The sequence below is a fragment of the Parus major genome, chromosome 3, assembly GCF_001522545.3.
Source record: "Parus major isolate Abel chromosome 3, Parus_major1.1, whole genome shotgun sequence".
Classification (NCBI taxonomy): Eukaryota; Metazoa; Chordata; class Aves; order Passeriformes; family Paridae; genus Parus; species Parus major.
Window position 1 is genome coordinate 106,166,613 of NC_031770.1, and position 15,571 is coordinate 106,182,183.

General features: G+C 45.2%; 2 protein-coding genes across 2 annotated transcripts; both read right to left on the reverse strand.

Moving 5' to 3' along the window:
- Positions 1 to 427: 427 nt before the first annotated feature.
- SF3B6 (splicing factor 3b subunit 6) lies at positions 428 to 3,751 on the reverse strand. Its single transcript, XM_015623357.3, has 4 exons — positions 3,557 to 3,751; positions 3,182 to 3,300; positions 1,179 to 1,317; positions 428 to 678 (listed from the first exon to the last, which is right to left on the reverse strand). The coding sequence occupies exons 1-4, from the start codon at positions 3,584 to 3,586 to the stop codon at positions 589 to 591; spliced, it is 378 nt and encodes a 125-aa protein (XP_015478843.1). The 5' UTR covers positions 3,587 to 3,751; the 3' UTR covers positions 428 to 588.
- A 163-nt stretch (positions 3,752 to 3,914) lies between these two features.
- On the reverse strand, positions 3,915 to 9,825 carry TP53I3 (tumor protein p53 inducible protein 3). The gene is made up of 7 exons (XM_015623356.2): positions 9,688 to 9,825; positions 8,742 to 8,865; positions 8,375 to 8,517; positions 7,408 to 7,675; positions 5,973 to 6,185; positions 5,014 to 5,210; positions 3,915 to 4,268 (listed from the first exon to the last, which is right to left on the reverse strand). Exons 3-7 carry the CDS (start codon positions 8,510 to 8,512, stop codon positions 4,062 to 4,064), a joined length of 1,023 nt encoding a protein of 340 aa, XP_015478842.1. The 5' UTR covers positions 8,513 to 8,517; positions 8,742 to 8,865; positions 9,688 to 9,825; the 3' UTR covers positions 3,915 to 4,061.
- Between the last annotated feature and the right edge of the window lie 5,746 nt (positions 9,826 to 15,571).

Consider the following 15,571-nt stretch of genomic DNA (forward strand, 5'->3'; position numbering starts at 1 on the left):
ATGAGCTGAGATCCTGGGCCGGTGGATGAGGTGGATCAGCAGCTCCGCGGTGGTGGCTGGCACTGCCACAGGTCCCGGCAGGACAGGGGGTGCGAGGCCACCAACAAAGAGGGAAAAAGGAGAAGAAGCAGCAGCTCCGTCTGGGTGATGGCGAAATTCCATTCTCTCTACCGCAGCAAGCTCCGCGCCTCAGAAAAAAATGTTTTTCCCCGAAGCCGAAGAAAACCCACCAAAACTGCCCCCACCCTCCCCTGCCCCCTTCCCCTCCCTGGGCTCGGCCACTCTCTGTCCTCTGTTGAGCACCCACCAAGTACCCACAGTTAGGTTGTCCCGGCAACTAATGGGTAAAAATTCCACGGGCAAGCCAGAACAAAAAAAAGAAAAAGGACACCTAACCCCCAACAGGGATTTAATGTTACAGCAGATCTCCCTGTGTTCTACATTTATTTAATCCTAATCTGAAGATATAAAGACTCATATTGCAGTTTATCAAATTTATATGAGAAAAAATTACACTTTAAGAATTCCTGTATTTAGGCCAAGAACTCAACGGCAGGGCTTGAAAACAGTTTTCCAAAAAAGATCAGTTTATTTTGGCGGGTCTGTGTTAATTCCATATTTTTCTTTGAGAAGCTTCAGCTGTTCTTCTTTCTTCTTTGTGTCCATCTTTTGGAATGCCTGTCATTAGGAAAATAAAAGATGTAAGATGTAAGAAGCCTCTCATTTTATGACAAGTTATTTCCCAGTATCTGGAACCAACATCACTGTTAACTCCATCACCATCACACACCCAGAGCACTGTTTGATTCTTGCCTTTGGAGAATGTCACAGGCCCCTAGATGCTCTCAGTGACACTGAGAACATTGAGAACGTTTTACCCATAAATAAGATCTCAGCTCCTGCTGCAGCTGTGCAATTGTGGGGCATCTGCACCCTGTTCTACAGAATACACTCCCCACAAACATATTTTTCACACCCTTTGTCCAAAGGTACTTTTTTTGCACACAAACCAAAAAGTAAATATGAAACTCTGACCAGGTATCCCATTCACTCCCTCTAACAGTTTGGATTTTATTTCTTAAAAATACCAAAGCAACTGTCTTTACAAGCTGATGCTGGGGTAGTTTTTTTGTGACAGCTCTGCTCAGAGGTGACTTCCCCAGCCCAGGTTTACATACCCTGTTTGCGTTATAGTACAGAACCACGAGGTATCTGTTGCACACATTGAACCCAGAGAGATGGTCGCAGGCATTCTTGGCATCGAAGATGTCCTCATAGACCACGTAGGCTGTTCCTCTGGTCTCAGGGGTATTTCCACTGCACAGCAAGGGCAGCATCAAGGTCAAATAAAATGAACAAGAAATAGCTTATTTATTTCACAGTGACTGAGATTAGATGAATTACTGCAACTTCATTAAAAAACAATTTGGTTTTTTTTCTAAGTATTAAACTACATCCCTGCTTTCCACACCAAACACTTCAGAGTTAGAGACAACAGGAAAATGTGCTGTATTTTACTCCATAAAGGAAATGCACCTCTCCACAACAACTGGGTTGTTGAAGCTTTTGCCATGTTTGGTCTAGAAATAATTTAAATCTTTATTATAGCAATTAGCTTTTATTTAATATTACAAGACTTGGCTGTCAGTGGCAGTCTAGATCAGATGTGTCCCTAGGATGGAACAGGGCTTCTGGCATATCACAAAGTCAATTTAAGAGGCAGAACAGCCCTGCTGGTACAAACCCACTGCTGAGGCACAGCCATCACCCATGGGAGCACCAATTCCATGTCCTTTGCCTGACAGATGGGACGCACGTCTGGGCATGTAACAGTAATGAGCCCAGAGGGGCTGCAGAGTTTACAGATCCCAAAGGTCTCGATTAAAAAAGACAGTGATAGAGACCTCACAGTCAGAACTGTCCCTGAGGTGCTTCTGAGAACTCCCAAGGGCAAACAGTATCACACATACCCACACTGCACAAAAGTAAGAAGGAGAATGGGATAAACACTGCACATAGCACAAAAGCCTTTACAAAGGGGCTTACACGTTATGGCTTGGCACTGCTGTTGTTTGGATTTCTGCAGGAATTACATGAATTAGTAGTTCTGAACAAACTGCTGGATGCACAAACCAGTGCATCACTCCAGTGGAAAGCCCCTGATACATCCTAATTCTGTGCCCACTTTCATGCTGTAGCAGCACACATGTTTTCAAAAAACTTAACTACTGGCTCTCCTTCATGCTCATTAGCAAAAGATTCCACCTATTTGGTCAGGCAGTGTTTACACTCAGCTACTTCTCCAGCCACATCCACTACCCTTCCTTGCTCGAGAAGGGTCTGTCTGGTGTCACATCCCAGAATGGCACCAGCAGGATGTGTCCCCTTGGTGTCCTTTACTTACTGAGGGTAACTCTGTAAAACTCACTTTACTCTACACAACAATCAGTCAAACAAGTTACCCAGGGAAGCTGTGGATGCTCCATTCCTGGAAGTGTTTCAAGGCCAGGTTGGATGAGGCTTGGAGCAACCTTGTCAGGTGGAAGGTGTCCCTGCCCACTGCAGGGGGTTGGAATGAAATGGTCTTTAAGGTCCCTTCCAACACAAACCCTCCTATGATGATTAGAGCTCATGTCCTCAGCCTTTGAACTAACCAGGAACACTGGAGTCACTGCAGATTTGTACAACCACCATGCATTTTAGAACCAAAGGCACAGTCATGTCTCCACTGTCCAGACACAGTATGGCCCAAGGACATTCTGTCTCTGACACACAGGGGTTGCTGCTGGTATTTGTTTCTAATGAACAGATCCAGCAACAGCAACATTTCTGTTTTCCCACTAGCTAATTACCAGATACTCATAAAACAGGAAAACTGTACTCAGCTTCTGCCTTTCCTATTTTTACCCCAAGTCAAGGTAAAACTTCAGCTGTATTTGAAAGTTACCTAAGCAAACAAGTCTCTCATATTTTATCAACTTCCCCAAGTTCATCTCAAATTTAAGCTCATTCTCTGCACCTCCCAGCAGAATAATTTTCTAACAACTTCACGTGTTAAGTGCACCTTCACATCCCCCTCTGGCACTCGGGGCGCTGCTCCAGGGCAGCAGTGAAAATCAGCGGCCACTGGCACTGGAGCACGTGAACCCCATCATGGTCCAAAGAAAACAGAAATACTCACACTCTGATCTGCCGGATGGGCCCGTACTTGCCAAAAATATCGTACATCTCCTCGGCCGTGATTTTGTACGGCAGGTTCCTGATGTACAGGATCCGGTTGACCTCCGGAGGGAGCCGGATCTGATGGGGAAAGGACAGGCGGTGTGTTAGACCCAAAGCACCTACTGCAAACCTTAAACCCAGCAGCCTAGGGGCTAAATCATGGAGTCACTGAAGCGCGGAATGACTGAGGCTGGAACGGGCCTTCATATCACCCAGCTCCACCCCCCCTCTGCCGCGTTCCCGTCCGAGCAGCAGGACGGAGCCTGCAGCGGGACGGGGATGCAGCCAGAACCCAGCCCGGCAGGGTCGGGACGGGACAGGGCAGCGCACTCACGTTGGCTCGTTTGGCTGCCTGCATCGCCATGCTGACGGGCGGTGAGTAGGGGCCGCGGCCTGGCACAGAAACACCGGCGGGGAAGGAGGCTGGAGCGGAGACAGCGCCGTGGACCGGGAGAGATGAGCCGGAAGCGCGAATCTATCCCAGCAGGCACCGCGCGCTCCCCTCACGGAACCGGATCCATCCCGGCGTGCACCGCGCGGGAAGCAGCAGCGCGCGAGCCGACCCCTCTCACGTGACCTCGCTCCCGGCCCCGCCTTCGGGCCCGCCCCGCGACCAAGCCCCGCCCTTCGCGTGACCCCGCCCCCCGCGCCTCAGTCCGGCCCAGGCGCAGCCCCACACGTTCGGTCCGTGGTGCAGGAATTATGACACGAACTTCTTTAATAAACGCTTCCTCCTTATGCTTTCCCCCTCCTCGCCACCCACATGAATCGGTCCCGATGTGCAGCAGAGGCGGCAGGATGGCCGCAGTGCAGTCCCCGCAGTCACTGTCCCAGAGCAGCTACTGCAGCGGCCCTTTCTTGAAGCAAACGGGAATTTCGATGACGATTTTGCCGATGTTCCTGTTTTCCTCCATAGCCTTGTGTGCCTCAGCGATGGCGTGCAGGGGGTAAACGCTGTCCACGAGGGGCTGGAGACGCGGGGAAGCCCCTCCGGAAAAATGGGGCAGCACCTCCTCCGTGAAGGCTCTCACCAGCCGCTCCTTGTACTGCGGAAAATAAACACCTGGAAGGTTATTCCCATCCGCTTCACTCACCGGGGTGCCTCAGAGCACGGCATAGAAAATGTGCACAGCCCTCAAGGAGAAACCTTCTGACATTCTCACAATGGAGATAAAAAACACCTGACAGGTCTAAATTACAAACAAGAGAACAGGTTTTAGATTTATTACATCTTAATTGAATGAAATTCTCCAAAGCAAAGTGGTGTGAGCTCAGTGCAGAACCATTTGAATTAAACTGACAAAAGTTCTTGTAAATAATTTGTCTTAAACCATGTAGGGCTCTGTACTGCGGGTCAGTCAGTAAAAGACTGTCGTATCTGAGAATATTCCACATAAAATGAGTTTTCTTTGGTAACTGGGCATCCAAATGCTCAGTTTTAACTTTGAAGTGATCTAACAGAGATTTTTATTTTCCCCTCCTCAGACTTGATCAAGTTGCCTGTTCACTGGAGTTTTATTTCTTCTAGGGCCAAATATCTAAATTATGGTATTCACAAAGCACATTAAGAAGTCCTGGGTGTCATTCCTCTCATTAAGGGAGGAATTTGATAAAAATAATAAAAAAAAAAATTATAACTTAATTTTGTGACATTTTCCAAAGTATGTAGTACAGTTCAAGGTGGGGCATTTTTTGGCAAGAAAGTGTTTAACACTGGTTTTAAAAGAAAGCACTCAAAACTATTATGATTTTAAGATCAAACTGCATATACTGCTTATAGCCACTACTTGCCTCCTTGTGTCGGGGCCGTAACAGGCTCGTGTGGATGCTGGCTCTTTTGGAAAGCAGCCTTGCCAGCAAATCCCCATGGATTTCACCTCTACTCAGCAGTCCATAAATAATCCACCGGCTATCAGTACTCAGACAGTTGATATTCTTCTCCCAGTGTGAGGCCCCAACACAATCTAAAATAATATCGACTCCAGAACCTACCAGAGTAGAAACAGAAGAGATTTCAGCAATGAAGTCAAGCTGCATATTAAGGGTAGGATAATTTCAAGCAAAACTAAAACCTTGTTATTCATAGGTACCGAATCAACCCTGCAATTCTTATTTAACTCTTTCTACTGAAATTAGGAATTGGAACAATGATTTGTAAGGGAATTACAGAATCAAGCACAAAAAAAGAATCATCAGTTACCCATAAGCAGACTCAGGCATAAACCACATAAACCAAATGCTTAGAAAATATATATTTTTTAACAGTTCAAGAATTAAGTGGGGCAAGGCACTGGCACAGGTTGCTCATAGAAGCTGTGGATGCCCCATTCCTGGAAGTGTTCAAGGCCAGGTTGCACCCAACAACCTGGAGCTCAGAACAAGCTGGTTTAGTGGAAGGTGTCCCTGCCCATGGCAGGGGGTGGGAACAAGATGATCTTTAAAGTCCTTTCCAACCCAGGCCATGCTTCACTTCTGTGATGATTCAAACACCAAAATGTGGGGATTTGGTCCCACAGTTCCCTGGGGAGACAGCAATAACAAGGCATAATATTTATACCCGCAATGAACACAGCCAGAGAGCCCATGCAGAAAACAGCACAATTAAACTAAGGAAAGGCTCATTCTGGGCTGAACAGGATATTGTGCTTACAGGGTCACTACTGTCTGCTCCCTCACCAAGTGGCAGCTGAAACTGAGTGTGTGTCCATATGTTGGGAGCTTCATTTGTACTTTCACAAAGAGGTTTTTACCTTGGGTGAACTCCAAGACCTTTTCGCTGAAGTCTTCATTCTTGTAGTTGAACCCTGCAGCTGCTCCAGCGTTTGCTGTTGCTTCCAGTTTCTCCTGAGTTCCTGCTGTCACAATGGGAATAGCCTTTGCGAGTCTCACCAGCTGAATGGCTGCCATGCCAACCCCACTGGCTCCAGCATGGATCAACACTCTCTCACCCTCCTGTACTTTACCTGGAGGTGGTATAAGGAAAGTGGTCACCCTTTGGGCCTAACCTTTGGATTAAAACATGAACAGTCTGGAAGATACCGAAGAAGAGGTTGAAAGAGATGCCCTTGACTGAACTTTGGACAATTGGACATCTTTGTAGCCTTCATAAAAGACAGAAATCCAGAAGTAGCAGAGGTTGCAGTGTGCTGACAGGACATCATTTTACCAGCCTCAGTGAAGGGACTTTGTCTTGGCCATGTACAGTTCTGGGCATCTGTGACCAAGATGCTTAAGTGAGTGCAGTCACAACCTTTTTATACCATCAGTAGAAAAACACTTGGAGAATGTTCATCCTGAGAAATCAGGCACTCAGCAATGAGGAGTACCAGAAATGCTGGGTAACATTAAAGACCAGTCTTACAAATCATTTTACTATCTATTGGTTGCATTACTTTGTGTTTCACCAATTGCTCCCGAAAGTGGGGTGCCAAGTAGCCTCTCACTGATCCCCAGGAAGCAACACTGCTTGAAGCAGGTCTGCAGGGAAGTTATGTTTGGAACTTTTGTTTCTTATTGGATCTTTTAGATGCTACTGCTGAAGAGCGTGGAAGGCTATTCCTTGCCTGAGGAAAACCCTGGCAAGTGCTATTGTTTATTACCTTGGCAGCGTATTTTTAAAATGAAGAGTGTGGGTTTCTGCCTATTTTAAATCAGCTCAGAGTGGATTTTACCTACAAATAATATCTCTGTTAAACAAGGTACAAGATGTTGCCTACTGTAGATCCACAAGCAATTAGAGATAAATATGGTCATAAAGGCAGTGAAGCCAGATCCTCAGAAGTAAGATGTGTTTTCAGATGTTTGTGGGAATAATTCCAGGGTTTAGGCTTAAAGGAAGGCGTCCCTGTCCATGGCAGGGGAGTGGAACTAGATGTTCTTTAAGATAATTTTCAACCCAAACCATTTAGTGATTCAAACTGAGAAATACAGATGAAATCTGACCATCTTTCCATATCTTTCCTTGTAAATATGTAATCAGCAGGGTAGGTTGGCACTGGGGAGAGGTGGTCAAGATTCAGGGATTTGTGTCTGGCATACTGGATTTGGACCCAGAGGAATACAGTGCCAGAGAAAAGGTCCTTTGAATGCAGACAACATTCAAATGGAGGCAGCAAGGAGAGGATTTTGTAACAGAAGGGAAGACGAACTGTTTTGGTGGAATAAATGGGCAAATGCACCTCTCACCTACAAAATGGAGCAGCTGAAATGCTGTTAGCCAGGCTTCAGGAATGGCTGCAGCCTGAATAAAAGTCATATCTTTGGGAATTGGCATCAGGAGGCCTTCGGGCACTGTCACGTATTGTGCCTGGCCTCCCCCAGAGAGCAGAGCCATCACTGCATCGCCGATCTTCCACCGGCCCGAGCAGCCGGGACCCAGCCCAGCCACGCTCCCAGCTGCTTCTAGGCCTAAAATATCACTTGCTCCTTTGGGGGGAGGGTACTTCCCTCTCCTCTGAAACAACAAACAAACAAAAAAACCCCAAAACAAACAAACAAGAAGCGAGAAAGGAAAAGCCAAACATCAATGAGTGTAATGACCTGCAATATTTCATTCACATGTCTCCAGTTAAGATTCCTATCTGTTTAATCCTGATTTTGCCCTATGCATATGTTGCAGTAATTTGAGGATCTTCTAGCCTCTGGAAACATGTTTGCTTCCTAAGTATTATTATTCCTAATTTTATTCTTAAAATAAGAATAAATTGAAGTATTTCTAAGTCTGCTTTGTCCAGGCTAATCCCTGCTGTGGAGGTACTATGGTCTCCATTTCAGAGCACACCTTGCAGCTTAAACCAATAATTTGAAAGTGAATTTGAATAAATTTTCTCCCACTGGAACTGTGCCATTAGAACATTTCCTTTTCATCTCAAATGCCCAGAAAACAGTCTAAGATCTAGAAAGACCAGAGCTTTGGTTTTACATGTTTTGTTGAAAGGCAGCTGCCTTTCCATGCCAGCCCAGCACTGTACTCAGACAAAAACCTTTATCTGCTGAATCAACAAACACCTCTTCTTTCAGCCCTATCAACTCCCCCATCCAAATCTCACCAGGTTCAAACTCTTTTAGCTCATCAGATCTGTCAAAACTTCACAGAGGAGCTTGAAAAATCTCTGCTGTTTTTGGGTGCATAAATCTGCTTAACATATCGTACCTGGAGTAAATCGCCCCTATTCAGAGCACTGGCAGAGACCTTCAAAAGAACTTCTCCTTCTCCTGGATCTGGTTTCATCACTTCTTTAATATAGAGATTTTCTGGGCCTCCTGGGCAGTCAAAATAGGCTGCAAACATTTTCTCTAAAAAATAAAAACAAAAAAACCCAAAAAACCCAAACTGATAAAATGTTGCATGGATGCAGGCACACTTATGTGCAGTGGGAAAATGTGCACAATGAAAAGGTAACAATGAAAGGTAACAAACGGCTTTAAAAATCCCTATTTCCCTTGCTTCAGGAGGTCATTCCTGTGTGCCTGATTTGCTGTGGTACAGAATCTCACTGCTGCAGGAGTCTTCCAGGTACCTCCTCAGATGCTGTTCCTAGGATCCTTTTGGCACCAGCAGCTCTTGAGGTGGGCTGAGCTGTCAAGCTTCCTCCTGCCTGGTAAAATCAAACGTGGAACAGTCTTCTCTCTGCTCCCTGGGTGCTGGGTGGAAGGAGATGACAAGGAGAGGCAATCACAATGGGAACTACTGTGTTACTTCCTGAGAGCTGGTACTGCACTGAGTGCAGCACAGGATGGGCTGCAGGCCAGAGCCTCTTCACATAACCAGCACTGTGTGACAGACCACCCTGCCCTCTGTAAAAATCACTGACTTCTGCACAAGTTAAAAAAAAAAAAAAAAAAGCTAAGTGCATTCCTAATTATTTGTGATAAGGTTGCAAATGCAGAACGATAAACAGCTTGAAACCCCAGGGATGTCAATCCCCACAGGGTGGTGCTCTATGGCTATTTTATGGTGAATAAGCACTTCCGAGTATTTGTATAAAATGCAATTTAAAGGCTTTTCTTTCTGAGGCTGCCTGTCTATCCGTTGTTTTCAACCATTTAATACAGTCCCACAAAATTTGCCTGTATCAGCAAAAAAATTCAAAGGGAAGCCCACCTGATGCCACCCTGTAGCAATTGTTTCTGCTGTCTTAACTGGGTCCAAATTTAGTCAGTTAAAAACAAGATGTAAAAGAAGCTCCTCTTTCATCACCGTTCATCAACCTGTTTTTTTTTTTTATAAATTATTGTCTTTGTTGCTAGTAGCAGGCCCACAAAAATGTAAAAAAACTAAAACCAAAACCAAAACAAAACCAAAAAACCAGGAGGATCTGAATGTTTACATTACTCTCAAATGTACAGAAAACCACAGGAACTGAGATACAAGTTTCCAACCATTTCAAACTCCCAGATCTGCCAGCAGTGGCTGGAAACAATTTTAAGACGCTGTGTGGCTCCCGAGCACACTCCCAAACTCACCTTTTCCGTGAAGAGGGACGGACGATGTGTGCCCCGGAACAAACCCAGCCTGTCCTCGGGAGCAGAGTCCAGTCCTAGCCCCTCTCCCTTGCACTCGGCTACTCCCCGGCAGCTCCAGGGGAGGAGTAGGGCGAGGTCTTTTTACTTTGGAATGACACGTATGAAGAGTCATAAATTTAGCACAGCTCAGCACTACTTTTGCTAACGACCTGGATTATTCTGCGCGTTGGCACAGAAATCTGTTTTCATGCTTGGCCTTGCGGCAGAGATCGGCCACTGCCCCAGCACACGGGGCAGCTCAGCCTACTGCCCCTGGCTGTGCCGGTGTGTGTGACAGGGTGGGCTCCAGCTGAGCAGAGCTGTGACTGTAGAATTCTGAGTGTCTCAGGCTCGATTTGCTCCACCGGCACTGGGGGTGTGGGAGCTGATGCTGTAAACGCGCTGGGGAGGCTGCCCTGGGCTCTGTTCCTGGGGAGCAGCGGTGTTCAGAGCTCGCTGCTTCACGTCCTTAAAACCCCTGGGTTTCTGCCTGGTGGTCTGCCATCAGAACCAGTACTGTTCTAAAAGTCTGATGATATCTCTTTGAGCTTTGCAGAAGAATCAAATCACGCTTTTCTCTGTGTCCTAGTCATCGGCTCTTGAGTGTTTGAGCTGTCAGGGAATAAATCTAGCACTTCAGACTACTTAAAAATAGTAACACATATGTGTGGGATTTTTCTGTAGATTTTTTTTTCCTGAAATAATGTCAATTTTGGATTCAAGCTTTTAAACTCCTCTTTAAAAATGAACAAATTTAGAATCAAGTATAGCTAAAAATTCTTTTGTTCTCATATGATTAGAAGAGCTAGTAATTGGTGTGCTCTTGAAGATGAAAAGATCATGAAGCCTTCTCTCTAGTACACAGCCTGATTCAGTGCTGATAATGATGTTGTCGTCCCCCCTCCACTGTCCCCAGAGAACTTTGCAATCCACTGTGGTTTAAAATAACTTTCTATTGCAGTCATTGATGTCAAAAACAGGGTCTGGACAATTGTGAGATGGTAAAAACAAGAAGCCAAATCCTTTATTTGATGACAAAAGAGATACACCAACAGAACTGGGAGCCAGGCTAGCCTGAACTCCACAGTGGCAACCGAAGAAAGATGAATCCTCCCGCAGTCCCATCCTGCAGTCACTTTTATAAGTCTTCTCCACCCATGATTGGTCCATTTTTAAATCTGCTCACCCATTGCTCCATATTCGGGGACTCTCACTGGCCCTTACCATGGCGCATCCTGGACCAATCGTTCTCTCAGGGCATCAAATGATTGGTCCTTCTCTCCACCAATAGTTGTCCTTGATGTGAACGTCATTCTCTGGGAGCTTATCTTCCAGAATGTTCTTTGCTTTACCACCCAACATCTTATCAACTTCAAATGGTTTCTATCACTCCTCTAGGATCCCAATCACAAGTGAACAACCATTTAACTCCCAACTCAACACCATTAATTAACTTAACTCATTAAAATATTTATCTTAGAACACTCATAACAATTGACAATGCAAATTCATATGATAAAAATATATTTTATTATTCAAGGATGTACAGGACAGTCTGAAATTGTGTTAATGTAGAAATTTCCTTTGTCCCTTGGGTCTGTGGTGCCCTGCTTAGCTGTAATACCATTAGGGAACTTACTCTGCTTAGTAAGATTAATAACTATGTTATCTTGAAACAGGCTAAAATACAGCATTAGAAAGATAAACCAGAGCATCTTAAACCAAATATTGAAGACATCACTTTCAATTCAGTTAAGAAACTTAGAGGGCAGATAGTCATAGAGTAGTCCTTTTATGAGCAGCAAGCCCACAAGTGCTCTTGAAAAAACAGAAGGGAACTCAGCAGCTGAAATGTTGTAAAGCAGCAGTTTCTTGTTTAAAGTTTTGAACTTCTATACTTTATTTCCTAATGAGCACTTTTGAGGTTGATGAAGTCCAAGTTCTCTGTTGATTCAACTACCTTTCTCTCTAAAGTAGTCTGCTATAACAACACAAGGACATAAATAAATAAAAAAAATCATAATATATGATTTAAATTATAATTAAATAATTATAATTTTAAATTAGAAAAGTCATATAGAGAATTGCTGTACCTGAGATGTTTTTTTCTAGTTCAAATCACCCTCACACTGTGCTGCACTCAAATGATGACAGTGCTGTTTATATCTGAAAATTAAAAATACTTGTATTTATGAGGTATTATCTGCTCTAAAGAACAAACACTGAGCAGCACTTTCAATGATTTTCAGAAATCTTTTGTAACATGCGTAGAAAAGTTCTTTCTTTTTTTTTTTTTTTTTTTTTCCACAAAGAAATCATCCAAGACAGCAAGAGCTCCAAAGAATAACTACTGCAAATCTGGTCCTGGAAAAATTTGGCATTAGTCTTTGCTGGGAACAGTGGCCAGTTATGAACAATGTGACTATTTGCAAGAACAAATAATGTGTGGATATTGTTACAGGATTTTGAAAGTGTTGGCATTTTTTGAAGTCTTTCAGCTTTACACTTTCTGCCTTCCTCCCACAACAGAAAAAAAAAGCTCACATCAAATATGATATGGCTCTTGAATTTATTACTGAGCCAGCCAGGCAGACCTGGGGCTAAATAATACAGTGGCAGCTTTTGGGCCTGCTCCAGCTCTGTGTGTAGTCCTCCTGAAAATAATGGAGCTAATCTGAAATTAGCTTATAGGAGAAGGCCTTGCTGTTAGATTTAATAAATCTCATTCTCCCAGGCTCAGCACTGGGACCAGCTCTGTTTATTGTCTTTATTGATGGTTTGGATGAGGAGACTGAGCCCACCCTTAGTAGGTTCCCAAACCGCACCAAGTTGGGCTGGAGTGTTCATCTGCTGGAGGGTGGGAAGGCTCTGCAGAGCGATCTGGACTGGCTGGATCCGTGGGCCAAGGTCAATTGTTTGAGGTTCAGCAAAGCCAAATGCTGGGTCCTGCCCTTGGGTCACAACAACCCCTGCAGTGCCACAGGCTGGGGCAGAGTGGCTGGAAAGCTGCTCAGTGAAAAAGGACCTGGGGGTGCTGATGACAGCAGCTGAACATGAGCCAGTGGCACTGGGCTGTACCAGCTGTGGTGTGGCAGCAGGAACAGGGCAGTGACATCCCCTGTGCTGGGCATGGCTGAGGTCACTCGAGGGCTGTGTCCAGTTCTGGGCCCCTCAGTCCAGGAGGGACATTGAGGGGCTGGAGCGTGTCCAGAGAAGGGAATGGAGCTGGGGAAGGGTCTGGAGCACAGCTCTGATGAGGAGCAGCTGAGGGAGCTCAGCCTGGAGAAAAGGGGGCTCAGGGGGGACCTTCTGGCTCTGCGCAGCTGACGGGAGGGTGAAGCCTAGGGGGGGTTGGGCTCTTCTCTCAAGTTATGAGTGAAAGAACAGGATGAGATGACCTCAAGTTGTGTAAGTGGAGTTTCAGATTGGATATTAGGAATAATTTCTTCACCAAAAGGGTTATGAAACACTGGAACAGGCTCCCAGGGCAGGTGGAGTCACCATCCCTGGAGGTATTTAAAAGACGAGTAAATGTGGAACTGAGGGCCATGGTTTAGCAATGGGTTTGGCAGTGCTGGGTTACTGACTGTACTTGATGATCTTTAGATCTTTTCCAGCCTAAATGATTCTGTGGTTCTGTGATTCTGGGCATGAGCAGAGCTGACACTGGATACAAGAATGGCCTTCTTTCATGTGCTGTATCAGTGATAGTAACTTGGCAGCTACACGTGGTTTCTCTACATTGTTTCTCCAGAATCAGGCAGAAAATACTTTTGTATCAACTCCTGGTGTTGAATCTAGATTTATGTTCCCAACAGACATCAGGGTTCAGCCACAGCTTTGGGGTTATAGCATGGGCACACCACATTCCATTCCAGCAGGTCTCAAGGCCAGAGAATGGACCTGCATCCATCTGCTTTACCACCAGGATCACTGAGCACAAAGTGGTTAAAAAGGACTCCTTCAAAATGCCACTTAAATAGCACCTTTGTTCCAAAAATCAAAGATGTGTGTCTCGGATTTAGAAGACAGGTGTCTGCTAGGGAGGGCAGGAGCCTCCCTTGGAATGAAAAATGTAGACCCCTCCCTCTGAATTATTATAATCCTGAAATCAAGGGGCTTTCAGGCAGAGATCTGGGGATAGGAATAACAGTTCTTCACTAATATTTATAACAAGACAAACAAACAACAATAACTATAGCATTAACAAGAAAACAGAACCAGGCACCCCGTGACAGCTTTCTCGGCTGAGACGGGAAGGGATGGAGGAGAGGCTTTGTTTTCACAAACCCCTCGGGCAGTCCCGGTGCTCCTGCGGGGCTCTGAGAAACAGTCGGCTGGAAACAGCAGGGATGAGCTGAGATCCTGGGCCGGTGGATGAGGTGGATCAGCAGAGGAATGAGCAGAGATCCTGGGCCGGTGGATGAGGTGGATCAGCAGCTCCACGGCGGTGCCTGGCACTGCCACACGTCCCGGCAGGACAGGGGGTGCGAGGCCACCAACAAAGAGGGAAGAAGGAGAAGAAGAAGCAGCTCCGTCTGGGTGATGGTGAATTCCCTTCTCCCCACCGCAACAGCTCTCAGCAAAGTGTCCCTCTCCGAAGCTGAAGAAGCTCCCCAAACTGTCCCCACCCTCCCCTTTTCCTGCCCCCTTCCCCCCTGGGCTCCGCTGAACTCTTTATTTTGTCAAGCACCCACCAAGTACCCGCAGTCAGGTTTTCCCCCGCAACTAATGGGTAAAAATTCCACAGGCAAGCCAGAACTAAAAGAAGGACACCTATCCCCCAAAAATGTGAAATTAGCAATCACCCAGCAAGTCAGCTGGGCTGTACGCGGGCTCTGAGGCTGAGAGAACAAGTGGATTTAGTAGAGTGGTGTGTGTTCCCTGCCTTTATTGCTGCTTTGTGCTCTGGGTTCACAGAGTTTCTACCTCAGCTGTCACTTCCCAGGAAGCTCTTGATCTCTCACATTAAAGCCAAAGGTCAATGCAGAGACTTGTCTTTCTACTGATGATAACTGCATTTTCCACATGCTTTTTGTGCTGACAAAAAGCATGTCACTCAGCAAAGCCTGAAGTAGGTTCATTTTCATTCTGTTCTGTAAAAAGTTAGATGTATAAATGTTCATTCCCCTTCCCTTTTATATTGGAAAATGCATTTTCCTCCATATGAAATTCAGGAGTTGCAGCAGAAGAAATGTAAGGCCTCTGATAAGCAAAAGAACAACAACAAAGGCACCAGAATGGACCAGCAGGAAAATGGTCCTCTTTCCCATAGAAAGGCCATAAAAGTCTAGTTACATTTTTTAGTCTTAAGTATTTCTGGATTTATTTTTTTTTTCCCCCCGGCATTACATTTTCATCTTGCTGAGGAAAACAGTCCACAGTGAAAACACTGAGAAATCAGAGTAAGCTACAACCATCAGATCAGAGCAGAAGGAGGGAGCTGAGGGTGTTTTCTGGGCTGGGCTTGACCCACGCCAAAAATTATTTTCTTTTTAAATGATCAGCAGTAGCACAATGTGGGGAAATTACTGGGGGGGAAATAAAGAAAACTGAGAAGTACCTTCTCAGGTAGTAGGCTAAAGTTATAGTCACATTATCACTGAAACTACAGGAAAAACATGTAATAAATTATTGCATGTATTAAAAATTCGGAAAGATATAAATTAAATATGTTTGTAATAATGTGAAATATAAAATGTAAAAAAACCCCGCTCCGGGTCTGGTCGAAAAACCCCTTTTGGAAAAAGACAGATTGCCACCAACAACCAAGATAACGAACTCAGGGGAAACCCATCTACTCAGATAAAACTGACAAGATGAGGGCCATCAAGGACACAATAGA

What these genes read in the sequence shown, in the direction of transcription:
- TP53I3 (XM_015623356.2), bottom strand. Translation starts at nt 8,512, where the DNA reads ATGTTTGCAGCCTATTTTGACTGCCCAGGAGGCCCAGAAAATCTCTAT. An exon ending in TCAGCTGCTCCATTTTGTAG is followed by an intron (nt 6,186 to 7,407) that starts GTGAGAGGTGCA and finishes TACCACCTCCAG; the next exon opens with GTAAAGTACAGGAGGGTGAG. An exon ending in TACGGCCCCGACACAAGGAG is followed by an intron (nt 4,269 to 5,013) that starts GCAAGTAGTGGC and finishes TATTTTCCGCAG; the next exon opens with TACAAGGAGCGGCTGGTGAG.
- SF3B6 (XM_015623357.3), bottom strand. Translation starts at nt 3,586, where the DNA reads ATGGCGATGCAGGCAGCCAAACGAGCCAAC. An exon ending in AGGCAGCCAAACGAGCCAAC is followed by an intron (nt 3,301 to 3,556) that starts GTGAGTGCGCTG and finishes TTTCCCCATCAG; the next exon opens with ATCCGGCTCCCTCCGGAGGT. An exon ending in TGTACTATAACGCAAACAGG is followed by an intron (nt 679 to 1,178) that starts GTATGTAAACCT and finishes TCCTAATGACAG; the next exon opens with GCATTCCAAAAGATGGACAC.